The 27,874-nt window shown below is 41.8% G+C and overlaps 3 protein-coding genes and 1 long non-coding RNA gene across 7 annotated transcripts in view; 1 reads left to right on the top strand and 3 right to left on the bottom strand.

The window, feature by feature from the left end:
* Window positions 1-8,825, bottom strand: part of macf1a (microtubule actin crosslinking factor 1a) — a 228,834-nt gene extending 220,009 nt beyond the window's left edge. For 3 of the 4 annotated variants that reach the window (XM_086281224.1, XM_086281220.1, XM_086281218.1), the window contains exon 1: window positions 8,560-8,824. The gene's annotated coding sequence lies outside the window, so the exon portion shown is untranslated. Of the gene's footprint in view, window positions 1-8,559 lie in introns of all 4 variants that reach the window. The other variant, XM_086281216.1, reaches the window with a different exon arrangement.
* Window positions 8,826-12,538: 3,713 nt separating this feature from the next.
* On the bottom strand, window positions 12,539-17,973 carry ndufs5 (NADH:ubiquinone oxidoreductase subunit S5). Its single transcript, XM_086280986.1, has 3 exons — window positions 17,842-17,973; window positions 16,101-16,320; window positions 12,539-12,751 (listed from the first exon to the last, which is right to left on the bottom strand). Exons 2-3 carry the CDS (start codon window positions 16,314-16,316, stop codon window positions 12,647-12,649), a joined length of 321 nt encoding a protein of 106 aa, XP_086137112.1. The 5' UTR covers window positions 16,317-16,320; window positions 17,842-17,973; the 3' UTR covers window positions 12,539-12,646.
* Window positions 17,974-19,403: 1,430 nt separating this feature from the next.
* rnf19b (ring finger protein 19B) overlaps window positions 19,404-27,874 on the bottom strand; it is a 40,544-nt gene continuing 32,073 nt past the window's right edge. The window contains exons 4-10 of the mRNA XM_086279985.1: window positions 27,131-27,275; window positions 26,870-27,032; window positions 24,307-24,421; window positions 23,687-23,827; window positions 23,404-23,593; window positions 23,124-23,258; window positions 19,404-22,267 (exon numbers count right to left, since the gene is read on the bottom strand). Coding sequence (XP_086136111.1) covers window positions 21,820-22,267; window positions 23,124-23,258; window positions 23,404-23,593; window positions 23,687-23,827; window positions 24,307-24,421; window positions 26,870-27,032; window positions 27,131-27,275 — 1,337 coding nt within the window. The 3' untranslated portion in view covers window positions 19,404-21,819. The remainder of the gene's footprint in view (window positions 22,268-23,123; window positions 23,259-23,403; window positions 23,594-23,686; window positions 23,828-24,306; window positions 24,422-26,869; window positions 27,033-27,130; window positions 27,276-27,874) is intronic.
* LOC147303439 (uncharacterized) lies at window positions 20,394-27,756 on the top strand. Its single transcript, XR_015126817.1, has 4 exons — window positions 20,394-20,596; window positions 21,824-21,939; window positions 22,009-22,254; window positions 26,861-27,756. It is a non-coding gene; the product is annotated as an uncharacterized LOC147303439 (long non-coding RNA).

Consider the following 27,874-nt stretch of genomic DNA (forward strand, 5'->3'; position numbering starts at 1 on the left):
CCCTTTGGCTGAATCAGACTGCCAGCTACATCACAGCGCTGAAGCATCTATCCGTGATGAGGGGGGTCATGCTCCTGACAGCGTAAACACTGACGCTGTCCTCCCTCAGCTGAGCTGTAAGGTTACAGCTACATTTACAGCCCCTGGACAAACACAAAGATCATGCAAACTTTTTAGGCATAAAAAGAGATAGAAGCTGGTGTAACTGCTCCTGTTTGGACACACACCAGTTTTTATAGATATATGGAAGATTCCAGGTGTGATGGAAGAAAGTAATCTCTGAGCTGAGGTGGGGGGATGGGAAACAGTTCAGCAGGCTGAGCAGAGGCAGTGATGAAAAAGGAGCAGCGAGATGAGATTTTAAAGTCTGAGTAGCGTTTCTATTTTTAAAGAAGAGTCAATATGCAGGAAGACAGAAGAGAGCTTTTCCCTTTGTCTTCGTCTCGCTTTCACTCCTTATACCTTCTCACGTTTCTACACTTCTATCTGTTGCTCATCTCCACTCTTTAACCTACCTCTCTAAAGCGAATTAGGGGCTGCAGGCGTCACACACACAAGAAGGAAGTGTGTGTGTGTGTGTGTTTGTAGGACTCTGGAGACCCGATGAACTGATCCGTCCATCTCAGGATCAATACATCAATAACTCTAAACTCAGCACCTCTATTCTGAGAGAATGAATTGCCTTATATCAGCTCTTATATTTCAGCTCCACAGGGAGTCCCAGCAGTTCTGTGCTGAGGTTTAAAAACGGGGGACAATAATATCAAATGCAGCTGAATGCATGAGAGAGCAGCAGGATGCTAGCTTGTTATTGTGAAAAAGTACATAAAAGTACAGGTGTTACTAACAGCACTAACAGCTGCTTTGTTCTAATCAAATGAGTCTGTGGCCTGTGCATAAAAGCAGAACCCTGAAACTGAAAGCAGCTAAATGGAATTCAGCCTTGATTAACGTCATCATTTATGACATTTCCTCCCCATTTAAATCAGTGCAGTGGGTAAAATATGCAGACTTTGACCTCAGCAGTAACTATAAAGTGGACTCAGCACAAAGTATAAATTATGGCAGAGCTGTTGTATTTGAATGCACAAATAAATTATGTTTTTCTTGTTTATGTCAGTGTTTATTTTAAACAAGAGTAGAATAAGTTATAATCTTTAAATAATTAGAGATGACATATTACTTTTATTTCCTTGTTTTCAAAAGCCCGCCAACTTCACTAGACGGGGATACTGTTTGTTCTACAGTTCATCCACCGACAGTTAGAGCTAAAAGCGAACACTGCGACCTCTGAGAAATTCTCCTCAGCAAACAATCGGCTTAACCCTCAAAGTGTTGCAGATTGTCGCTGAATAACTTCTGCTGGCTGCCAAAGACTTCGTCACAGTAGATCTGTGTTTACCCCCTCCATGCTGTAGCAGACTACACTGTGGAATGACCTGAGAGGTGGTCACAGAGTGGGAATGATTCACTGCACGACGTGTGAGTCCAACACAACGGCTGAGATTTCCATCTGCTCCGCTGCTGCCAAAAATCCTCCTCCTCCTCCTCCACCTCCGCTGACTGGCCTCTGGCTAAACCGCTGGCAAAACCCCACTTCCTGAATCCCTCCGTCTCCCCAGCAACGCCGCGAGGAAGAGGTTAAATGCCTTCCCAGAATTCTCAGCGACCTCACTGGTGTATAGCTGTGTGTGTAAGTCTGGTTCCCTGCCGCTTTCTGACAGTGAGTCAGTGCCACTGCAACAAGCGGTTTTATAAATAGAGCCAGAACTGAGGCTTCAAAGCCGCACCGTGTCATTACAGCTCCGTGAAGACAGAATGAGAACTTTGAAGAAAAAGAAACTACCAGGAGGAGAAACGCGAGCAAGAGCGAGCTCACTCCTTCTGTGATGAGACCCTCACCAAGGCGTTTTTACTCACAGACACAGCTTTCCTCAATAAGACCATCAAACAAAAGCACACACACAGTTTGGTGAATTCCAGCCATTACACTTTAAAATATACACTGAAAAGGGGCCATCACAGGTTAATTTGAGCCCTAGTTTCTCAAAAGTGCTTAACTTAATCATTGCTTTCTGACACACCAACTGTTTAATCTTTGCTTCATGTCTACAGAAGAATTACCACCTTTCGGGTGTACACCTTAACCAACCAGTGAAGTTACAGGTTGCCTCTCTTCCTGTTCACACTTACATATCTATTTATATGGAAGATTTTGAAGGAATTTAATTGGTGGCCAGAAAAGATTTGAGTCACCAATTTAATATCTGACCAAACATGCTCACACTTGGCTCTTCTTAATAAAAGTCAGAGTTTTATGTCGTATTATTTCGTCATGGTAAAGATAACTATTGAACTTTTAGAAATAAATATCACTTCAGATTTTTTCCAGTGAGACATTTGTGTACAGTCTGCTAGAATTATTGGAGAAATGTGTGATTTATGGTTAAATATTGAGGTTTTTTTGTAAAGTGACAGTGACCTTTAACCTCCGCTCACCAAATTCTAATCAGTACCTTCAGTCCAAGGTACTCAGGTGATGTGCTGCCATGATTGTTGCTGTCATTAATCACTGGTCTATGAGTCGTCACTCCATGAGAAGCACAGGTCAGTGATGAGTCCCTGCCACTGCACTCAGCTCTGGGTAATCTGCTCCAAATCCCTGCAGGAACATCCATTCCTCTGCATTTCTGCCTCTGTGCCCTTGGGCCTTTCCTCCTTCCTATTAAACTTATTATATCCTATTAATTATGACTTAAAAAAGCAAATGACCAGCAACATGCAATCCAAACACAGAGAGGCCAGCGGGTTCAAACCCAGAACCTTCTTGGTGTTTGGCACTAACCAACACATGACTGTGGTTCATAAAAACTAACCCTGTTCCTCTTGATTTGATTTTAGACTTTCAGTTAAACATTTTTAGACAATCAACATAAAAATGTGCCCCAGATTGAAACTATTTGTTAGATGATTTTTGTTATTAATTTCACAAATCTACTAACTGATAGATCTAAGAGGTATCACGCGACTCTGAAATGACCCACAAATGTTCTTCGAGCCTGAATAAATGTCTTTAAATTATTTGCCTGGTTTAACAAAAGTCAAAAACATCCCATTTACAAAAGGGAGAAAAGCACTGAAAGGTTAAACAACACTGCTGTTGCTTAGGTTTTCTATCAAACAATAATATTGTAATACAGGCGTATTTGTATATATAGGACATATATACACGCAGAGCTTTTGGCCTCTTCCTGTGACAGACTGTAGCAGTTCAATCAAACCAAACAAAGGTACTGGATGGTTGACTGGCCTGATTTATAACTCGCAGCCAGGATTTACATGGACACGGTCTGTTCCCACAGCTTAGTCTCAGCAGCGTGTGTGTGTCTGAATGTGTGTGTGTGTGTGCTGCAGGAAACAAAAGTAACATAAAACAGAGAGAGACTGTGACAGAGATGTAGAGTGAGAAAGCGCGACGAGGGAAGACAGGAAAAGAGATTTGAGGAGCGAGAGAAATCCAGACATTTGCAGACTAACGGTCGTAACTGCCGGTGAAACTCTAGTCTCTTCAGGGCAGCATTCCAGCATGGTAACAGCCACTGATGAGAGTTTCACTGACATTCATGCTCATTGGACAAAAACAATCCCTGACACACACCGTAACATGAAGCCACCAAACAAGAAAACACAACTGATTAACATGTGACTCATTGTGTACATCCTGCAAAATCTGGGAACCTGCATGCTCCCAACTAACCCAGTAAAACCTGAAACAACCCCCCAAAATAGACTGAGATATGAAGTCTGACAAAGAAACTACAAACTGTAGTTGATTGAAACTAAGTTATTACCTTAACCTGACCTTTTTTTGTATTCTATATATTCTAAATATTATAATGACATCGAAATATACACAAAAAAATTCAAAAAAGAGCATTCAAACTGCTTTGATTGCACTTATGGAAAAGTACGAAAAACATTGATCATTGTTTTCACTTGTAAACCCTTAAAACTTAGTGTCAAGTGCAAATGAAAACTTTCACAGACTACGCTGAGTATTGTGAAGACTAATGTACACTCTCTGGTGTGCTGCTAATCAAATGCACTTAAACAGCTGATTATCAGTAAGTATGGCCACCTCTATAAAAGCAGATGTTTTGACAGTGTGCTGGTCTGGAGCACGTAAGTGATTCACAACGTCACAATCTTCCCAGGAGTGGATGTCCCACCAAATTCCCCCTGAGGTCAGACCGTATAATGCTCAGAGAAACTGTAAAAAACTAAGAGCTACATCTCAGACTCTACAGGCTTCAGTTAGCATGTTAAAGTTAATGACAGTCCAATTAGTGAAAAAATTAACAAATAAAATATGTTAATTTTTTAGAATCAAGAATCAAAGTACAGCAATGACGCAGTGAAAGTACAGACCTTAGCCAGAAATGCTGTGGTGGGACCTTATGAGAGCTATGCATAAAAGAGTGTGAAGAAAACGAAGAAAGTTTAGCAAGTTTAGCTCAACAATATGAAATACTGACAGAGGCACACAGGATACTGCTACTAAAGCTGCTGAATTATGAGATAAGCTTAGTTTTTCCTGTAGCTGTACATGTCTTATACTGTGGTTTAATATAGTCACATTTATACAAACTACATTTTTCTATTTCCTTTTTATAAGGGTGCACTGATTAGCTTTATTCAGTAATGCAAGTAGCTTTAGCAAATGCTAGCTTACCCACTGTTTCTATTTCTGATGATTAAAATTAAATACATTGAATTTATTATTTGGTTGACTGACCTGATTTATGTGGTGCTGCTAAATCCAGTCAAGGGGGGGGGGAATCCCAGATAAACATACGCAACTTAAAAGCTAAACGCTAACTAGTCTAGCTTATTGAGAAAAAAAGGACCTGCTATATTTTATGCTTTTAGTTTTAAGGTTTTCCAGTTTAAGTTGGCTTAAATCCCTTTAGATCATACTTACATTTATTAGATTACAGATAAACAATATAGGTTTGGAAATATATGTATATAAAAAACGAGTCAGCAATCAGTGATTAGCTTAGCATAAGGAAAAAAGGCTAACATTACTAACTGTAAAACTTCAATTTAATTCATTTTTCTTTTGCTTTTAAAAAAATATATTGCATAAAAAGATGATACTTGCTCCCATGTCTGTATTTAACATATAAAGGTTGACAAGATTATTGTTTGTTTTTGTTTCTTTGTGTATAAATTAGATAAATTACATATTAAGTAAGAAAGATCAGCATGTCACTGAGCTGAAGGGTACAACCCTGTGTCCAAAAAGCTGAGATTCTGTGTAAAATGCAAATAAAACCTGATGTAATGATCTAAAAATCAGTAAAGCTCCTGGAAACAAAACAAAGATAATATATCATATGCTGGAAATAAGATTTATTGTTAAAAAAAAAACCTGCTTAAAGTTTATGTTTGTTTAAAAAAAAAAAAGGCTAGCAAAGGGGCATGTTTACATCTGTGTTGCATCACCGTCTCACTGTGAGAATCTGGGAAATAAGGAGAGCCATATCTATAGTTTCCAAAGCAAAACCTTTTCCCATTTTGTCTTATATAGGATGTAGCATTTCAACACTTCCACGCTTGTGCTGCGTGTCTTCTAAAGGACATATTTGAATAAGATAAGTCAGAAAAAATGGAGAAAGGTAGGACAATGTAAGTGATGCAACTTCTTTCCCTCCCATGCATAAATGTAATAAGCATATCTAAAGCGTGTTCCTTACGTCAGTTATTAAAAGTGTAACTAGTCAGTGTAATATAAGAATGAATGAGAAATGCCTCCCTTTAAACTGCAGCTGCCAGCTATGATGAGTAACACACCAACGACTGACTGACTGGATAAATGAATGGCTAGACTGAGCTCCCCCACGCGTGCACACACAGACATACATTAATACACATGCAGACACACACACGAAAGTATGCATGCATAAATACACAAATGGGACTGGACTGCCAACAAAGCTGCTTGGCATGAGTGTACTGGAGTCCATCAACATGAGAGTGAAAAAAAAGGACAGCTAAACAAAAGAAAGAAAAGTATGTGCATAGATGAGCAAGGATGACACAAGAAACAGGATCTCTTATTTGAATGACCTGATCGTTTGTCATCGTATGCCTGTCTTGTATACGCTCGTCAATATTTACTGCTCCAGGATGTGGCGATAAGCAATGTTAGTGTGTCTGGCTTTGTTCCACCTTTATTCACTCATGGTAAAAATGCTCTCTGCAGACCAGAAAGCTGCAGGGAGAAGAAAATCAACACAGAGAGTCTTGGCCAGACAGACAGGCAGACAGACAGAAGGGTGGAGGTGCCAGTCGTGAATTTCACAAAGAGCAGAGGGACGATTTCAGCACCATGAAAACAATGCTGAATGACTAAATGGATAAGTCACTTTGTTCCCAAACAAGTCCCAGGATAAAAATATCACACTGGCAACAAGCTAGTGAACAGGATGGAAAATATAGTTGATAAAATGCTGGATGTTTACCCTCGGAAGCTGACGGAGACTAAAGTAAAGCTAAAATGTGAATGAAGTTCATTCATCAGGTGGACACCACACTCCAAATGAATGATAACATGCCCACTGGTTCTCAAATGGGGGTAATCCTAGCCTGATAACAGCCAGAACCACTTGAAGAGGAAGGATTTAAAGCTCTGAAATGAGGCAAGGATCATACTATATGCTTGGAAAGTCTTCATTTTTCCTCACCATCAGGCTTTTTAAAATAAAGAAGATAGGTTATAATCAGCCAAAAAGTGACTTGTGTCCACACCAAAGCCATAACCTGTAATGAAGCAAATGAGGCACGGTGGAAACTACATGTTTGGTATAAAAAAAAAGAAAAAAAAAAGGAGAGATGAGTAAAAATCCAAACATCCGCTGGCTCCCAGTGTCTCAGATGTTCAGATTTTGCTGCTTTTATTGTTTTCGTTTTTTAGTTTATCAAAATGAGCAGTTTAGATATATTTATATATTCCAGCATGGATTAATTAGTCTTTTGTTTTTATTTTATTTCATTATAAATTGAGCATCTCTTGGCTTTCAACTGCTGGACGTACAAAAACAGGAAACCTGGAGGTGTCACCTTGAGCTCTAGGCGCCTATAATGTCCACTTTTCACTTGTTTATGACAGTAAGCAACAACAGCTTCCACTGCTGTTAGTCTAAATTGGATGATCTGATTGAAATAAACCAGACATTCCACAATTCATTGCAAATTAAATAACAACCACGTCTCCCACTATAACAGTCCTGTCTTCTATCCCCATCCTCACAGACATGTTGGTGCTTTCCTGCACTGTAACGTGCAGTAGTAAGGAGGTGTGTCGTGGCAGTGCAGAGGAAAAAATGGAAGAAACCAATTTAAAACGACCATTTAAATGGAAATGAAGGTTTGAGAGTGTTAGGAGTGTAGTAGTCTGAAAGCTGAATGTCCAGCATAAGGCTAGAGGGAGATGTATATTTGACCATCTGGTGCTGAACGGCAGGAGGGGACTCCTGCTTGAATCCTGTTTTTCCCTCCCTCTGGCTGCACCTTGCACATTATATCCAGTATTTTCCAGACAGATAGACAGCCTGCAGTTATGGAGCCCACTGGGATTCATGCAGCAGGTAGAGATGGAGGTGCTGCTGGTGATGATGGGGTGTCTCTGGATATAATTGGCTGCAGGGATGCACGGATCAATAATGGCAGCCTCTCACGGGGCGTGTTGGTGCACATATAACAGAGATATAGCTGCAGCTGGTGTTTCGTGTCACCAGCGTTGCACGCTTGCCTCGCTCTCTCTCTGTCTGTCTTTCCCTTTGATTGTGAGGAGGGAATGTGTTTGCATGAATGGACATCAGACATGGAGCCCAAACGCTGTGTGCGCGCACTGAAAGGCTGGAAAGCAGGGAGCTCTTTGTCCAACACACGGCCACTGCCTGGATGGATAACACCAACTAATTACATTTATCCATTTGTGGTTGGCACTGTTGACTAAATGCTGCTTCCATACTGCTGCTGCTGAGTGTCTCATTAGGAGAAACAGCCACGGCAGCCTTCTCACGACCCAGAAACCCCCTCTATATCTCTCTCAGTGTGAATGTCCGCTGGTTATTTCCAGCCCAGCCCTTCAGCACACAAATCATGAGCAGTGTGCTTAGAAACAGGGCGGATGTATGAGATTACTAAAACTTGCAGTGCATCTCCTGGAAATCACGCCAATAAACGCAGAGCTAATGAGCAACACGTTGAGTCTGGGGGAAAAAAACAACAACTCCATCCATATATTATAACCTGTGCACAAGTTATGATTGGTCTGCAGTTCTTATTGAACATGTCTGTAAATTTCTTTTAAAGTGAGTAACAGCGATCCGTTTTGAGCTAATAAGCATCAGTGTTTTGTCCCTGTAAACCTCCATAACAGCAGCGGGCCTGACAGCTCGTGAAAACACATGATCACGATGGTTTGAACGCGCACGAGAGTGTGAAGCACAGACAAGAGCTGCCTGCCTGCATGAGCTCCGGAGCGCTTACCTTCCCCGGGGCAGCAGCGGTCCTGGAATCCGAGCACAGCGCGAGGGAGGCCGGGGATGCTGCCGCCGCTGCTCCCTCTCCTCCTGGGGGTAGATGGGTGGATGGAAGCTTGGATGTTTTCTGGCTTTGTATTCAAGGTTTTTTGCTCCAAAACCGAACCGACACGCAGCCGGTGGGATGAGGCTGGAGAGAACAGCGGGCAACGTGATCCTGAATGGTAATGGCTGTCCTATTCCTCCTCCTTTCCCCCCTCTCTCAGTCTCTGCTTCTCTCTCTCTCTCTGCTCCTCTCGCCTTCAGCAACCCCCCACCAGCCCTCCTCTCCCGGTCCGCTTTCACACACACACACAACCTCTCTTTTCTGTTAAATAGGCAGTTTTCACGGCTACGATACTTAACCCATGACTACTGAGTGTGTAAGTGTCGCGGAAATTGAGATTTCGGGTGTACTCCTGCGTCATCTGTGGCTCAGCAGCACCGCCAAACCTGGACCGAGACGCGCGCGCGCGCGCGCGCGCGCGCACACACACACACACACACACACACACACACACACACACACACACACACTTTCTCTTAAATCTCTTAGAGAATAGGGAAACCACAGGCGTTCACAGTGGTGCATTTGCTCCATTCACATATTTCGGGATTATGTAAAAGAAGCAGCGCTTGATCTGGTCCGCGCTTTTACGCCACATGCGATCGTATTAATCTGGGATTTTATAATCCCTCCATACTACCATCGCCACCCCTCCTCTCCCTTCTCCAAACAGCTGGAGGAAGGCAGGGAGTATCTTAAAAAGCAATTGATTACAGCTGGAGGAAGGGAGCGCAGTGGAAAGCATTGGGAGAGTTTGGGGTGCCGCTCCCAGTCTTCTGGGAGGAGATCCTTCACAGTCTGAGCTGACGCTGGAGTCCCGCATTACTCATTTGGAGAAAACTGGACTCCTGGAACAGACCGGACTTCACCGCTCTGTATCTAAACATATATAATTTAATTAAATAAAAGGAAAAAAAAAGGATTATATGAAGGTATCTCTAATATGAAACCACAGAAGATCAACACAGATTCATGCAGTTATCACTTTGGCCCCATGTGGCATTTTCATGTCTTTTAGCTCACTGATTTGGGGTTGCCAATCACTATCATGCTCCAGTTTGCCTCCAGAAAAACACAAAAAGGCTCCAGGAAAAGGCCTCTAAAACAAATTAGTCTTCACCTGATTTAAATGTCACCATCCTCCCTTTCAAGATCATCTTCTCATGCAGCTCTCGATCATGTTAAACACTGCTTCTCTTTTTAAATTGCTCTGTGGAACTTTTTACCGCTCTGGTCTGGGATCTGTTTCAATCTTCTCTTTTCACTAAACTGACCGTCAGGTTGCATGTGATGATAAAAGCTAAAGTCTGAAGTGGGGTGATACATGCGGGTTTCATTAAGGAGCGTACTGACCAACCTGTAGTGGTAATGTTCAGTGCAGTGAGTAAAAATGATGTTTTTTAAGGTATCAGTGTATTTGGCGCTCAGGCTGATAAGACGTTGGTTTAAATCAGTACCACTGTAATACCTGGATGTATGGCAGGTTGGGTTGTCCAGCCACTGCTGCAGGATAATCCCAGTTTTCACCCTCCCTCCGTCACAGCTGATCAGCCCGGTCACAGAAGGAGAAGCACAGCTGGATTATCTGCACTGCTGCCAGTTTCACCAAACAGCGCATGAACCACCAGCTACACAAAGTGTAAAGTTCACTGATCTCAAGATTCTTTCACTTGCAGTTAATTATTGACCAATGCTGAACTGATCATCGTTACATTGTGTAAAACGTTGTTCACAGCTGGAATGTTGTGATAATGGGAAGCATAAATCATTTCTGGAAATCTTTTGCAGCGCAGGCGGGATTATCTTTAATTTCCAGTTTAATAAAGCCAATGGCCTGTATTTGTATAGCGCTTTTCTAGTCCCTAAGGACCCCAAAGCACTTTACACAACCTGTCATCCACCCATTCACACACACATTCACACACTGGTGATGGCAAGCTACAATGTAGCCACAGCCACCCTGGGGCGCACTGACAGAGGCGAGGCTGCCGGACACTGGCGCCACCGGGCCCTCTGACCACCACCAGTAGGCAACGGGTGAAGTGTCTTGCCCAAGGACACAACGACTGAGACTGTCCAAGCCGGGGCTCGAACCGGCAACCTTCCGATTACAAGGCGAACTCCCAACTCTTGAGCCACGATCGCCCCAATCTGGATTTGAACTGGAAAACAGTGGGACCAGCTGCTTTCAGAGTGTGTGACTCAGTCCTCATGGAAAAACATTCACCCACACGTGAGGACAAACAGTCAAAACCTCAGAGGAGGTTGGTGAGACTTTAACACTCTGGGGACTTAGCTGAAACAAAAAGATAGAGGGATACAGAAGGTATCAAGCAATCATTGTGACGAGTCACATTTCTTTCTGTTGCAAAAAAAAATCTACCATGTTTGACCTTCAAATGACCTTAAAAACAAGACCTGATGTCAGGAATATAGGCAGATCACTGGTAAACTAAACTCACTCAGCTTTGGTATACAAATCTGAGAATCAGTGTGTGAAAAAACATACAAATATAGGATAAACTCATCTCCATGTCATGAACCATGAACCCCCCACCATTAATTTTGCAGAGGATCTGACCTCTGTGTCCTCACTGGTGGCTACAGGGATGCATATAATTAAATCTCACGGTGGAGTCTGCATGTATAAAAGAACCAGAGGACGAATAAACAAAGAATTACCATAAATGCAGCCATGAAACTCGAGTGGGTTGAAGAAGAAGTGCCTGGGTGTAAAATCTGAGGAACCTGAGTGTTTTATCTGTGCTCCTGCTCCATCTTGTGGTGGCTCATGAAGCCTCCTAACCCCATCAGCCTGATTTAAAGGCTGCTTATTGACTCAAGGATGTCAGGGAGCATCCATTCAGATCTATCTCTCATCAGGGTGGTTGAGCTGTCCCTCGGGAGCACTCACTCACTGATCCACAGTACACTTTACTAAAATTAGGTCAGTGGGTTAAGAAAATAGACTTCACTTTAACTTGCACTTATATTAAGACACCGCAGAGCAGACTGCTGACTACAACAACTGGAAGGGCAGTAAATCATTTCATAGAAGTCAATAAAGCAGCTGTGGTGAGGATATTAAATTCAACAACTGTTGGTTTACTCACTGCATCACTCACAGGCCTGACTTTTAATGCAAACATTAAATTCTGATTTAACCAATATTCAGCTCAACATTAGGGTTTAAGGGCTAAACACACAGAGCACTTTGGAAAATTACAATAACAAAAGATGAAGGGTAGACCAGCTGTTATACGTGCACATTTCAAACCATTAAGTCTGACAGCTTCCTGGAGGTTTTTGAGGAAGCTCAACTGGGAGCAGACCCAGAAGTCATTGAAGAGATCATATACCTCCTCTACGTAGCCAAACCGCAAACACAGAACTGCATGTGCTATGTAACTTTTACAATAATAAAAACTGTGCTGCATTCAAATGTTTTAGGAGCATTTAGTGTTGTTTCATTAATCTTAACCAGCTCGCAATGTGTTTTTAATAGACACTTTGCTTGTGTGAGTTTTGCAAAGGAGATATTCCATATAGTAATAATAGATGCTCTGTCTATTAGTGTAAAATAGAAATACTTAGTACCTCAAATTCTAGTCTTTTTTGTTTGCTGTTGTTTTGTTTGTATTTGAATATCTTGCTAAAATCAAGAAAATGCACAACAATGTCAGTTTACTGGACTGTTTTTTTCTTATTACAAAGTACTGAGTTTGTACATTTTTTGTGAGCCTGTAAATAGAACCAATAAATTTAAAACTGCAAATGAATTAAGATGAGAAATAAGATGAATCCATCTCCTCAAACACCCTTATATATAGTGTAAATTTCAGAATACTATAAGGAAGATAACAGGAAATGAGAAGGTGACGACAGTGGGTGATAACATTTATTTGCAAACTTGTACAGGTGAACAGGAAATAAGAGATATCTGATTGGCTATACACAAGAACAGAACTGCGGACAGCTGGATGTTCCTTCATGGAGTCTGTTCAGCCTTGCCTGTGTGGTGGCTCGGCGGCGTGTATTTCCCCTCCTTAATCAGCTTGTCGCGCTGCTGACGGATGGCATACAGCCTTTCGTGCTGCAGGGAAGATGGGGAGAAGAGAGAGATATATAACAGGAATTCAAAATAAAGGGTGTTCTGCATCACCTTTCAGTTCAAAGTAAAAAAAATTTGTTCTTCTGCCACCATCTTTTACTCCTTGCAACATGCGTCACTGTTAAACACCACAAGCTTTAGCTCCATTGGCTCTACAGTCCCAACCACGGTTCTGTAAAAGCAGCATCTTCCTGTCCACATGCACTCAGCAGAGATGCAGGGATTCCTCTGAGTGATGTTCTAACATCTCAAACGGCCTGTTTTAATGAATGCTGATGTTAAAATTTGGCATGAAGATGCCGCACAGTTAATCTTTAAAACATGTCCTCAGTGGAAGCAAATCTGACGTGAAACCTTGAGGCCGAAGCGGACATGCATCTTGAATCAGCACTTCATCCCGCTCCATCGTGTTTTCAAATGATGACACACGGCTAACAAGCAAAGAGCGAGAGTCTGAACTTTGTGCTGCTGCTGCACTTCCACCCAGAGCTGTCAGTCTGTCCTCTGCTGACTCCTCCACTCTGTCAGATAGGCTGACTTCAGTTCAACTACATTACTTTGCAGATTTGAAATGGACGCTAGTTTTTCTTTCACTTTTTAAATAGTTTTCTTATTATTCAAACTCTGCATGACAATCAAGTCATTTAATGCCACAAAGGTTAACAGAGATGCCAACATGTCAAATACTCAGGCAAAATAGGCTGGTTTGTTGAATTAAGTAAGTAAGTAGAACTTTATTTACATAGCACCTTTCTAGATAAAAGATCACAAAGTGCTTCACACAAGGATAACAAAGTATAAAACAAAACAGACAACAGTTAACAAAATGCAATTCTAAAAAGATGTGTTTTTAGTTGTTTTTTTGAAAGAAGCTACTGAGTCCACAGATCTTATGCTCAGTGGGAGAGAGCTCCACAGCCTGGGAGCCACAGTGGCAAAAGCTCTGTCTCCCTTCACGCTCCACTTTGTATGGTGAATGATAAGTAGACCCTGGTCACATGACCTAAGAGACCTGCTAGGAACATAAGTCTGTAGAAGTTCAATGATGTAGGAAGGTGCTTGACCATGAAGAGCTCTATAAGTCAGTACCAGAATCTTGAAGTGGACCCTGAATTCGATGGGGAGCCAATGCAGCTGTATTAAAAACGGTGTCACATGTGAGTACTTCGATGTTTCGGTCAGAAGTCTTGCTGAAGCATTTTGAACAATCTGCAGACGCTGCAGGGAGTTTTTATTTAAACATGTAAACAGTGAATTACAGCAGTCCAGTCTTGATGAAATGAAAGCATGAATGACAATCTCCTGTCTTTGCTCCTACGCAGAGATTTATATTAATATTCCAAAAGGAGTCAAAATGAGGACAAATAATGAGAAAGCAGATGGCCACGTCACTGCAAGCATAATTGACTAACAGCACATTGATTTTTTCCCCCCCAATATAAAGATACAGTGGGGCAAAAAAGTATTTAGTCAGCCACCGATTGTGCAAGTTCCCCCACTTAAAATGATGACAGAGGTCAGTAATTTGCACCAGAGGTACACTTCAACTGTGAGAGACAGAATGTGAAAAAAAAATCCATGAATTCACATGGTAGGATTTGTAAAGAATTTATTCGTAAATCAGGGTGGAAAATAAGTATTTGGTCACCTCAAACATGGAAAATCTCTGGCTCTCACAGACCTGTAACGTCTTCTGTAAGAAGCTTTTCTGTCCCCCACTCGTTACCTGTATGAATGGCACCTGTTTGAACTCATCATCTGTATAAAAGACACCTGTCCACAGCCTCAAACAGTCAGACTCCAAACTCCGCCATGGCCAAGACCAAAGAGCTTTCGAAGGACACCAGGAAAAGTATTGTAGACCTGCACCAGACTGGGAAGAGTGAATCTACAATAGGCAAGCAGCTTGGTGTGAAAAAATCAACTGTGGGAGCAATCATCAGAAAATGGAAGACATACAAGACCACTGATAATCTCCCTCGATCTGGGGCTCCACGCAAGATCTCATCCCGTGGGGTCAAAATGATCATGAGAACGGTGAGCAAAGATCCCAGAACCACACGGGGGGACCTGGTGAATGACCTGCAGAGAGCTGGGACCAAAGTAACAAAGGTCACCATCAGTAACACACTACAACGGCAGGGAATCGAATCCCGCAGTGCCAGACGTGTTCCGCTGCTGAAGCCAGTGCATGTCCAGGCCCGTCTGAAGTTTGCCAGAGAGCACATGGATGATACAGCAGAGGATTGGGAGAATGTCATGTGGTCAGATGAAACCAAAGTAGAACTTTTTGGTATAAACTCAACTCGTCGTGTTTGGAGGAAGAAGAATACTGAGTTGCATCCCAAGAACACCATACCTACTGTGAAGCATGGGGGTGGAAACATCATGCTATGGGGCTGTTTTTCTGCCAAGGGGACAGGACGACTGATCCGTGTTAAGGACAGAATGAATGGGGCCATGTATCGTGAGATTTTGAGCCAAAACCTCCTTCCATCAGTGAGAACTTTGAAGATGAAACGAGGCTGGGTCTTCCAACATGACAATGATCCAAAACACACCGCCCGGGCAACAAAGGAGTGGCTCCGTAAGAAGCATTTGAAAGTCCTGGAGTGGCCTAGCCAGTCTCCAGACCTCAACCCCATAGAAAATCTGTGGCGGGAGTTGAAAGTCCGTGTTGCTCGGCGACAGCCCCAAAACATCACTGCTCTCGAGAGGATCTGCATGGAGGAATGGGCCAAAATACCAGCTACTGTGTGTGCAAACCTGGTAAAGACCTATAGTAAACGTTTGACCTCTGTTATTGCCAACAAAGGTTATGTTACAAAGTATTGAGTTTTATTTTTGTTATTGACCAAATACTTATTTTCCACCCTGATTTACGAATAAATTCTTTACAAATCCTACCATGTGAATTCATGGATTTTTTTTTCACATTCTGTCTCTCACAGTTGAAGTGTACCTCTGGTGCAAATTACTGACCTCTGTCATCATTTTAGGTGGGGGAACTTGCACAATCGGTGGCTGACTAAATACTTTTTTGCCCCACTGTAAACTGTAGTGAAAGTGCTCTGTCCAACAACACATGGGCTGTCATGCCAAGTGTGGTGTGGAGGAGGTGAGATTCGGGTGATGTGTTAATTTTTAACAGTTTGAGAGAAGATTCATCCTCTTAATGGAACTAGATATAACTTACGGTTCTAGCTTATTACAACTATCCTCTATAATTAGATTACTTTAGTATCTAATCGTTATTTCTGATAATGCAGCAGCCGTTAATTAAACCAGTGCAATTTGCACAGAAGCAGTCGAGTATGAGGAGTCAGATTACCGTCTTCTGCCTGTGCATGCACTCATAGAAGTCCTCAAACTCCAGCTGGCACTCCTTCTTGGCACGGGTCTGCCCGATGCCATGAGAACATTCGATCCACTCCTTCTCGAAGGCGTGGCAGCGTGCCGCCCGCTTGTTGGGCTGCTCTCCGCTCTGCAGCAGCAGCCAGCGGTCCAAGTTGATACCGAGCCGCGACTGCAGATCCACGAACGGCATGATGCTGAACGAGGAGAGGCACAGGACCGAGAGAGATTAAAGTGAGGCAGGACAGGGCAAATTTTATGCTTTTAATTTAAAATGAAACTTAACAAATTAAAACTGGAATTTGTAAGCTGGTCTAACTGAACTCTAGACATATCAGTAACTGTAATCACTGAATAACTTATATCAGTATAAGTATACAGGTATTTGGATCTACGGTATTTTATATCTATAAAGGCAGAAGTAGGGATTTTAATAAAAACTAAGCACTCATGAGTTTTTAAATATAGCAAGCAAAAAAAAAGCAAAAACTCAAAGTGATACAATAAAAAACGAGTTCAACTAAATCAACCTAAATTCTGCCCAAATCAGGGGGTTGTGATTTAGTGGTATTAGTGATGAAACTTACAATTACATTTCAAATGTAAGAATAAACTATAGTAAATAACAAGCTCCTGTAAAGTCTTTTTTATATACTTTTGGACATCATCCCCCTTCTCTTCAACTTCTCTCAGCCAAACTATTAAAAAAAAAATATATATATACAGAAAAATGAATAAATTAAAGGAGAAATTAAAAAAAAAAAAATTTAAATCCCAAAATTTTGTATGTTTGATTCTTTTGGCCACAGTTATCTTTAAAAATCTGCTACTATGACAGCACTACCCAGTTTAAAAGGAGGACAGTAATTTAAGTATTTTATTTCTATATCAACAACAAAATAAAAAGCTGGCTATTTAACTTTTAGTGTTTCATTATCTTTCAGCTGTTGGATCATCTGTCTCTCTCTCATACAAGCCCTCTACATGTCCTCCTTTTACTACATTCGAGCTCCGTCTTCAGACAGCATATCCCCTCTCTCTTCTCTGCACATGCCCAAACCATCTCAGCCTTGCTTCTCTAACTTTGTCTCCAAACTGCTCGAACTGATCTGTCCCTCTGATATACTCATTTCTAATCTTCAACTCGACCACCTGTCTTTTTGATTAACCAACCATCGTCCAGTCACAGCAGGTCTCACTACATCTTGCAAACTTTCCTCTTCACTCTTTCTATCACAAATCAACCCCCGACACTCGTCTTCACCCACTCCACCCTGCCCACCTTAAAAATATAAATGCTCAGACTCACTGCCTACACTACAAGCAGACTAATCATCCTCACATCTCCACAGAGCCATGGAAAAAATCTGGACTCTTAGTAAACGCCAAACTGTCTGCTAACAGCTAACCGTAGACAGCCCGTCGTAAACATTACAGGAAAAACACATAAAGACGAAAATATTCGTATCTGTAATTAAAGTTAACAAATGTATGAAGTAGTTATGGCTGTTGAAATGAATCCGTTACATTACGATAATATAACCCGCTGCTGAAATCACCCTTCAATGACAGCCACCCATGCTAATCACGGACCGCATTTATTTCACAGTATTTGCTCACTGACGCAATTTTCAAACTTCATTTAAAATCTGCGGTGTAGCAAACACGTCCACAGCCTGTTTACGTGTCGCTATTTCCCGTTAAATGTTTGTATTTACCGTGTTTTCTTCAAGGCGTTTTAACCTTCCTCCGATTCTGCACGCCCCGCTTTACGGCTGCTGAACAAAAACACTGCCGTAAAGTGACCGACTGGGGTGGAAACACATCTGCCCTTCTTTTGCACCACCGCCATCTGCTGGTGTGGCCTCAAAAGTACAGTTACATTTTATTTAGCAATTTAACAAAGCTGTGTTGAAGCAGCACCAAAGTTTAGCGATTTTCAGAAAAAATTCGATGATTTTGATAATGTGTAATATTAAAGTATAATAAGATATAATAATCCTAATGCAATGTTGCTTTTAAGAGAACTATAGAGAAGATTATGAGGAGTTGCACTGTTTTTCTGTGGCTGTAGATAAAGCATATGATAGGGTTACAAGAGAGAATGAAGCTGCATGAGGAAGTAAGGAGTGGCAGAGAAGTATGCGAGGCTGGTGCAGGATGTGAATGAGGACAGTGAGACAGTGGTCAGATAAGCGGTAAGAGTAACAGATGAGTTCAAGGTGGGGGTGAGATTTTGGTTTGCAGTGGTGAGGGACAGGCTGACAGATGAGATCAGGCAGGAGGCTCCGTGGACTGAGAGTAGGGAGCAGGTAGAAGAAAGCCTGGAGAGGTGGAGGCATGCTCTGGAGAGAAGAAGAAGAGTGAAAGCCATTAGAAGCAAGACAGCATACGTGTCTGTGAATGAGAGGAAGACAGATATAACAGGAGATGCAGGGAGAATGAGTAGATGCTGGATAACAGTATTTTTTAGTTTTTCTACATAATAAAGAAATGTGGTAAATGAAAGAAATGTGTCAGCACAGCTCTTAAGGCTTAAATTGTAAGAAATAAATGCATAAAATGACAGAAATAGTTATGGGGGCTCATTGCCCAGATTGCACTTTAATTATAATTATAGTTTCTGGTAATTCACAGAAGATTTCCTTGTTTTTGAAACTTTGGACTCATTGTGGAAAAACAGAACTTTTTATAGCCGATAATGATCTGTTACTTAATTACTTTAGTGTAGTAGGAATGGCCGTGGGTTACGTCTCCTTATAAACAGGAAAAGCTGTAAAACTTCAAATAAAGGCTGAAATCTATGCCCTCCTTTACATTTTTCAAAGCCGTCCAGTGGGTCAGATTGGAGTCTTTGCCGGGCCGAGTCTGGTGTACGATTTGGACAATATAAAGGCAGGATGGGGAGCTCGAGCCAGAGCTGAAGATGGTGAAATTATAGTTGGCTTGATCAGAATGGACAGGATTAGATACAAGTATATCAGAGACAAAATTAGAGAGTCAAGTGCATTTGAATAGCAGCACCTGGGTGCTTATCTTAGTCCCATGGTAGTAGCAAACATGAGCTTATTAATGTATAAAGTAAATAATGACAGGGTATATTATGTCATGTGGTGCTTGTTTGAAGTTGTATTTATTGATTTTAAGACCTGCTGAGGATCAGATTATATTTTACTATGTCTGATATGTAAATCTTGCCACAAAACGTCTTTAGTGATTTCACGTCTGACACATTTTTAAAATAAGTTAATTTGCTCTAATTGATTCTAATTCATAACAGATCAACAACAAGTCGCTGCATTGGTGCAACATCAGTTTGTGTTTATTTATTTTGTCCCCAAAGGTCCACAAGTTGTCTTTCACAGTCCTGCGTGTCGATCCCCACACAATTTCGGGGCTTTTAACAGTGACAGGAAATACACAAACAGTATAATAACACTTAAATATTGCTATCTATAAATGCTAACCTTTTCAAATAAGATCAGGACCACCTATATCCATCCTTTAACACTCATTCAGACTCTTTCAGGAAGTTGGGGTTTCCATCCGTGGTACATTCATGTGGTTTCTTACAGGCAGGCAGGCAGAAACTAGTGATAAGTGTAGACCAAACAAAGCACTGCCAAATCACATAAGCAGCTAAATCCATAAAGCTACTCTGAGATGAAAAGGCTCCCGGGTTGATTCCTCACAGGTTCAAGGAAAAACCTGGTGGGGAAACCTTTTTTTTTCTTTTTTTTCTTTTTTAAGAAAACAGAAGCACAGAGGTGATACAAAGCTAAGAAACAAGTCAAGCTATGATTAAGAAAAGCTTATCGGCATCAGTATTTAAAGTGTTTGGCTCCAAAAGTCACAATGACTTGTATGAATGATTAGAACAACATAAATTACAGAATATTAAAAAAAAGAAACTAAAAAACTACAGTATTTTCATCACAAAATTGATTAAAAACACCTTAAATGTCATTGAAGTTAAAAATACTGAATGACAAATAAGACAATGAATAGATTTTTTTATGTTTTGGAGCCAAACTCTTCTTTAGTTACATCCAACATAAAAGGCCCTCTGGTAGGTGATTTATTTTGGTTGTACCACAGACTGAAGTAAACTCACTTTATCGCAACAGATCATGAATAGCAAAAAAGAAGATAAATACAATAATTCAGATAAAGTGCACAAGTGCTCGTTCAAAGAAATAAAATAAAATAAAAGTGGGACACACATATACATTCATCGGGAGTTCATTCACACAGACGCACAACACACAACGTTCAAGTGGGCCAGACAGCCAGTTAACACGTCAGAAACCAAAACCTCCCAAACGGGTGTGGGCTGTTGTGTTGGTCAGCGAGTGTCGATAAGGCAGGCAGACAGCCAATTGTAAAACACTAACTTGGTCATGTGACATACCTCAGACCCGACAGAGTTCTGACAACGACAGGAGAACGCCTTTTCAAGTGTCTGAAGTGAAGGTGAAGTCTTACCGATTAATAAAGTTATTTAATCATTTTTAGGTTAAAAAAAGTTCATATTATTTTGTGCTAGCTTTGACACTGTAGCGTTCTGCTGTTAGCTAGCTGCTAGCAGACTGTTAGCTGGATTTGCGTCGCTGCATTAGCATGTGTAACCTTAGAGACAACTTATCTTTGAATAGGCAGCCTGGAGGCAACTGTATCGCTTTCTGCATTAATGTAGCTTATAAATAAATGTAACTGAAAAAAAATGAAACCAGCAGGACTTTTTGGTTTTTCCATTTTTCCGATACATAAAAAAAAAAAAAAGCTTCACAGAGCTTTATTCATGAAATGCTCAATGCTTTAGTGCTGATGTGTGGAAAGCAGACAAACCTTCACTCTGGGTTGTCTTTTTTTCTGCCCGTGCTTTTCACAGTCCTTCCAGGATCTGTCATGTCATTGTCAGAACTCTGTCGTTTACTTCTGTAACAGTGACCCTTTTTTAAAAATCTCTATGTCCATTCCCCTCCTCCTCCTCCTCCTCTGTGCAGTGAAAGCGAGATTCAAGTGCAGCTTCATCCTCCAAAGTAAACTTTAACTTTCACAAGTGTTACAGAAACTTGCTGCCCTTTTACGACCGTCCACACAAGGAATGGCTCATGCAGACTCATGCACACTGCAAATAATACAATTTCAAGGTCGTCCGAATATAAATAGAGGAAAAATGTCAAAATAAAGCCACAATAACTGAGTACAAAGTCCACATTCATTCACACGTTTTTAAAAACACCCTCCTCATCCTCGGCAAGCATCCTCGGCAAGCATCCTCTGCTTTCCCAGCAATCACCATCTCTCTGCTGTGCTTGGTGACGTTTCACCGTATTTCATAATTTCAGTTCTCGTGGAAAATTTGTACCTCTTGTGTTTTTTTTTCTTGCTCTCTCTCTTTTTTTTTTCTTTTTTTTGCTTAAGTAGCCAAGGCATTTTGCACCAAGGAGTAAACATAAATCATCATCTTATAAATCTCAGAGGTAGAACCCTGACAATTTGCTCAGAGAGTAGATTGGCAGGTAGAAAGAGAAGACAGACCAACGTAAACAGATGCTGTCTGTGTTTAAGACAGTGTCTGTGAGTCGCAAAAGCAGCAAACGAGAGATGACACGAGGAAAAAAAAAGCTGTTACAAGTTTAAATGTAAATGTTCGGGGTTGTTTCTGTGCAATCCTGAGAGCTGCTTTTCTCTCAGACGTAGAGGATGACGTTGCTGTCTGCAGGACAGTGAAGGCCTTCGGCGGAGGGGTTCACAGCTCGGCACGAGGGGGGCTGGGGCTGCTGGCCGGCCGCCGGGTGACAGCTTTTCGGGTGAGGAGAGTCACAGTCGTCCGACGTCAGCTCTGCGATGTCGTCTGACTGAGTGTCTGACATCTCCAGGTCGCTGCGGATGCTCTCCGGCTGAGCCAGGGTGACGTCTCTGAGCCCCTCCCTGATTGACGTTCCCGGTGACAGCCCCAGTGCCGAGCCAGACAACGCCCCGCCCCTTCTGGAGCTGCAGTCCTGAGGCTCCTCCCCTCCTGAGGCGGTCGCCATGGCAGCACAGCCCGGATGCGGGGTTAAGTCCTCTTCGCTGGTCAGGCAGAGATGGCTGGGTTTGGTCTCAATGTCCACCTGGATCTCCAGGTTGGTGCACTCCCTGCAGAGTCACATGATTTAAAACACGTCAGTTGGTGTGAAAGAAGAAATATCAGATAAGACAACATCTACTGCACAGATTCAGCTCAAATAGGAAGCTAGTGGTAGGGTTCACCTGTAGATTGTAAATAAGATGGAAGTAGCCTCTGAAAAATGAAGCCCCTTTATGGATGTATGGTGAACCTGAAGTTCTTTAAACAGCCAGCAGGGGGCATCTAATCAGTTTCTTAAAAATGTGAGAAATTAGCTGCGCCTATCAGTTGATTTATGAGCTTGGTAAAAAAAAATTTATGAATACATCTCACCTGGTAAATTAAATCAAAATATGATTGAAACAGATGATAAAGTAGGGTATGCACTAGGAAAGAAAAGTGTTGCTCAATAACAATGAGGTTAAAAAAAGTTTTATTCTTTTCTGCCTTAAGATGAAAGACAATTTTGCAAATAACTTGCTGTAATTTTCCATGTTTTAGAGGCAAAATCCATCAGGTTACATCACCAGCTACACAAAAACGCCCGCACATAAATGCAAAGCTCAATTTCACAGAACCTGCATGCATGGGTTGTTAAAGAGAAAGATTAGAAACAAAAGGAACACCGTTGACTCTCTTTAAGAGCAGCTGCAGACCTTTCTGAAGCGATAAGATGTCATGATTCATTTCATGTTAGTGCCTGTTAAAGTAAAGCTCTATATAATCTAGAGAAAGATCGACACAGCTTTAGAAGACGGCAGCATGATATCATGGTGTAAAACTGCCAAGTCCACAGATTAGTTTTAATGCTGTTATCTCAACCACATCAAATCCCACATCTGCTGGAGCAGCAGAAGGAGAGAGAAGAGAAGTTTCCTCTCCTACCTGTCAGGTAGAGTGTAGGAGGAGATGATGGATCCGGCCATTCCTCGGGTGCTGGCACAGTCGCTCCCGGCTCCCAGGCTGCCCGTCTCTCTCTGGGCTGATTCTTTGGCAAGTTCCCCTGCTTGAACCTCCAGCCTGAAGCATTAAAATGCCCACATTAGCATTAAACATCAACCAGCATTTGCACAGCATAAATATAAAAAATTACATCCATTGGTACCAAAACAAGCCTTGTACTCTTGAACTCTTGAGCTTTAGTTACTTCATCCCTTATCCTCACCTGCTGTACTTGCTTGTGCGAGTCCCCAGAGCGCCACTGGCCAGGGTGTTAAAGTGTGGCGTGTCGCCCAGAGTCCCTGGGGCTACGGAGAGCCCCTCGCTGGGAGAGGTGGTGCTAAGACCACTGACCGCCCCTTCCAGACTGCTCTCACCGAGGCTCGGAGACTTGAGGGCTCGCCAGGCGTCCGCCACTGCGTGATTGTACAGGAAACATTAGCTTTAGTTTAAAGACGCCAGCAGCTACATCCACTTTGCTGAAAATGTTACCAGCTCAGCGTACCCACCTGTGATTGGCCCATCGTCCTCATCAAAGTCGATCCGCACACCACGCCCTTTTCCTCTGCTCACACCACAACCACCTCCTCTGCACAGAGAGATGGGCACGACTCCGTACACGTAGGCCAACATGATGGGCACACCGATGCCTGTGAGAGGGGCAAAGCCAAGCAAACACACGTCTAACACCCGTTTGTCTAATTTTAATATCACTCGACGTATAAAATTTCACAGAAATAAAAAAACAAAAAAAATGTGATTTATTGTGTCTTTTTCTTGGCTGTTATTTTGCTTTCACATACGATGAGGCACAAAGAATCAACTGTATAAACTGCAGCAAGACACAGATTATGCTGGTTTCTTCAAAACAGCTCTTGCTTGTTGTGGTTTTGTTGCTTGAATTATGACTTATGCAAGAATAAAGAAAGAAAAAGAGAAGGTGAAATAACACCTTTCATTATCCAGAAACATGCAGTACTTTTCATTTCGCATCAAAGCTCTTTCCTTGTTTGAGGCTATCACCAGTGATGTGTCTAGACAAACTGTCCTCTTTCCTTTTTTTTTTCTTGGCCATCATCTTCAAACGATCGTGACACATAATATCTGACGGCCCCGTCGGGTTTCTTACCCACGCTGACGGCTGCGATGACAGGAGCGGTGATGATTGACAGGGCCACGCCCCCCGTGATGGCCAGATTCCTTCGGTGACGAGACGTCTTCTTCAGCTCGTAGTGGGCGTGGATCTGTGGGAGAGGAGAGGGACGCACGCTGTTTAACACAAACGCTTCATGACAAAGGAGGAGGTGGTGGTTAATGGATATCTGGCGTTTTGGTGAATCGAAATGACAAGAACGTAAACACAGAAATTATCGAATTCACTGTGATTATTTAATTAAATTTCAATTCAATTCAATTTTTTTCTTATATAGCACCAAATCACAACATAAGTCGCCTCAAGGCACTTCATATTTACAGGTTTTATGATCAACTATAATAACAGTGAATATGTTTTGGGATGTGTGCTGCTCATTTATCACTGTTTCTGTTGTTTCCTACTTATTTTCTTTATGTTTCAATAGATTTGTAATTGATTTTTAGCTCATAGAAGAGCTTTATTGTCTATGTTGCCATTGCTTGACTGGGATACAAAACAAGCAGCTCTTATTTCAAAATTATGTTGAAAAAAGCCGATCTTTGCCTTTCACTTGATATCTTTAGTTCCTCCTAACTCACACAGGAACTCGGCTATGAGTCAAATTTCCCGAGAATCCCCCAGATTTATGTTTCTACATCTACGTGCTTTTTCAGTGTCGGTGGTGTAACCGAGGACATGGCTCTTTTGTATTTTAGGCAAATTCAAAGTATATGAAATATCAGACGTGTAATTCTTGTGTTGCTGCCATGCTCTTCTTGTGGGACAAACACTTCAATCTGCAGCTGCTTGCTAACACAAACACAGAAAAACAACTATGAGCCCATTTCGCTAGGCCTCATTGAGTGACATTAAAGCAAGTTTTCCCTGCAGGGATTTGCCCCAAATTACCACAGAGGTAATATATTACTCTGAAACTTCAAAGTTTCCTTCTCAAGAACTGAATCTGTGTCGCGACTTGTCGTAGAGGAACAAAGACTTCCTGGAAGGTTATTAACTACCTGAGATGGCACGCCTGGAGAAATTTCAACACGAGGGAAAGAAACAGAGTGGGTGAGCCGCTGCGTAGCTCTCAAACAGGCTTTCATAAGTTTGCAGTTTCATTGTTATCCACAAGAGAGCGCTGTAGTATGTTAATGCACCACAAATCTCCTGACAAACGCCCACTGTCAGTTTACTTCACTCTAAATGAGGGGCTGTTGTCTCTTACTAAATACAATTTTTTCCTCTGACAATAGAAAAGTATAGCCATCTGTGAAAAAACATGACACAGCTGTGATTTACAGGAACAAAAGGAGACTTTAGAGGCTTTAAAAAAGCTGTTTTCTTTTTTTTTAAATATAGAATGAATGAGGTTTTTACTTAGAATAGAAAGAAAAAACAAAAGAAACAGAGTTTTTCTACATAAGAGGGAAAGCTTTGAACTAAATAGGAAGCAGAAGGAAATGAAATTCACAGTGTTTCTGTTTTACATCGCATGACGCTTTCACACAGCAGCCTAAGTTTAACTACATCTATCAAACGGGGGCAGGACCGAGGTCTGTGTGGAGGTCAGTGTGAATGGAAAGTATCTGGTGATTCTGATGGGATCTGAAAGTGCTTTTCGTCATTTCTAGAAAACTTCTGACGCCGCGCTGAAACTTAGAAAAGATTTTGGTTCTGCAACGCTGTACATTCCAGATCGTCACTGAAGCAGGATTGTGAAAGAGTGACTGCAGAAGTGCTGCTAACTGTTTAAGTGTGTCGCCACATCTGTGTGGTTTGTGCTTCTGGTTTCTTTAGCTGTGCGGATGGTTGATAAACGTCAAGTGGCGAGACCTTACAGATTAAAAAAAAAAAAAAAGGTGCCGCTTGGCGTGAAAGACACTTAAAAATCCACTTTGTAGACAAAGTGCAGCTTTAGATTATAAACAGTTTCACAACATGTTGAAGTTTCCATTTAGAGAGCTTCTATTTCCTTTTATCGACTCGTCTATGAAATACTTCAAAACTGAGTGAGACATAAACAGGAAATTAATTTTATTTTGTAACTTTTAAAAAAGTATCTAAAATTAGAATACACGTTAAATACTCTGTAATTATTTTCTCAGATAACTAATTAACCATGTGTCTGAACAGTGAAAAATGCCAGCCACACGTGCCTGAACCCTCCTGGGCTGTGTAAGGTTAGCACTTAGTCCTGGCTGATCCTAGCCTCTCCCTGTCTGAGGAGTTCAAGTTGCGTCTGTCTGGCTGCCAACGTGCAAAACAAACAGACTTAGAAACTCATCTGTCCCAGCTGTCATCAGCCCTTGAAATGACTCACTATGTTCTTCATGTTGCCTTTTTATTCTGGATTCTGGGACATTTAATGTTTATTTAAAATCATTGATACTTGAAAATCAGGTTCTGTAAGACTGCCACTGCTGATATAAATATATATATTAATTCAGGTTAAATACACTGTGTAAAAACCTTCTTCACAGTGAAGCTGAACGAGCACAAAAAAGTAAAAATCTAAAGAAAAGTGACCTCATTCATATTTCTGCAGGTTTCTCACCTTACGGCCGACGTAAACTGGGATGCCGATGACCATGGCGGGAACAGCGATGCCTGCGATGAGAGTGATGCCAACCGGAGCGCCGATCAGAGTTCCCAACTGCCACAAAATCTTCTTCTTCCTGCTCCACGGCTTCTTGCCCCAGAAGGTGCAGCCAGATGGACTGATGGAGGGAAAGAGGGAAGAGAATGCACAGAGTTAGGTATCTACATTTGAAGGATCAGACGCAGGTGTGTAAAGTCGAACAGGACGTGTGAGTACCTGAGGTAGTGCAGATCGGAGATCTCCTTCATGCAGAGCCAGCAGAACTCGCAGCCGCAGACGGCACAGGTCATGTGATTGCAGCTCCCGTCGTTCATCTTGATGATGTAGGCGCCACAGCGGGGGCATGGCTTGATGTCATCAGCTGGAGACAAAGAGATGAAATATGAGCTTAAGAGGTGCAGGGACGTTTTGTTTAGTGTGAGAATGTGTTTTTATTCAGTCTATTGCGAGAGGAAATTTTTTTATTAGAAGATGAGCTTCTAAGCATTTCAGCCTTTTCTAACGCTTCAACCATCAGTTAACCTTTAAGGGAAGAAACTGTGGCACCACAGGTGTGGATGCAAGTGTTAGCAGTTCTCTGTCTCTTTGTGTAAGCCCCGTCCATATCCCACTAAACTGCTAAGAAATAAGTTGGATGGACACCCATCCTGCGTATCAAAGTGTCCTCCAGTCGCCAGTCTTTTGAAGCTATTACAGGCATAGAAGGATTAAAACAATAAAACACAATATATGTTTCGCCAATAATGATGTGAAACTCTTGATCTTTGTTTTTACTTATTATTGTCTCTGAAGGAAATGACACTACACCCACGGTGTGGGTAGTGTCTGTATTAAAACAAAAATTCCAGTAAATCGTTTTAACACAATGTCAGGTGCAGTTTTTAACAGGAAGTGGAGCTGGTGTGTTGTTGTGGAAAACACCCTGGGAGGAAAACAGCAAACGGGACAAACTGAACGTAA

The sequence above is a fragment of the Aulonocara sp. 'chitande type north' Nkhata Bay genome, linkage group LG22 (assembly GCF_057382095.1).
Source record: "Aulonocara sp. 'chitande type north' Nkhata Bay isolate Kocher_YH1m ecotype deep benthic linkage group LG22, A_spYH_male_GT1.1, whole genome shotgun sequence".
Taxonomy (NCBI): domain Eukaryota; kingdom Metazoa; phylum Chordata; class Actinopteri; order Cichliformes; family Cichlidae; genus Aulonocara; species Aulonocara sp. 'chitande type north' Nkhata Bay.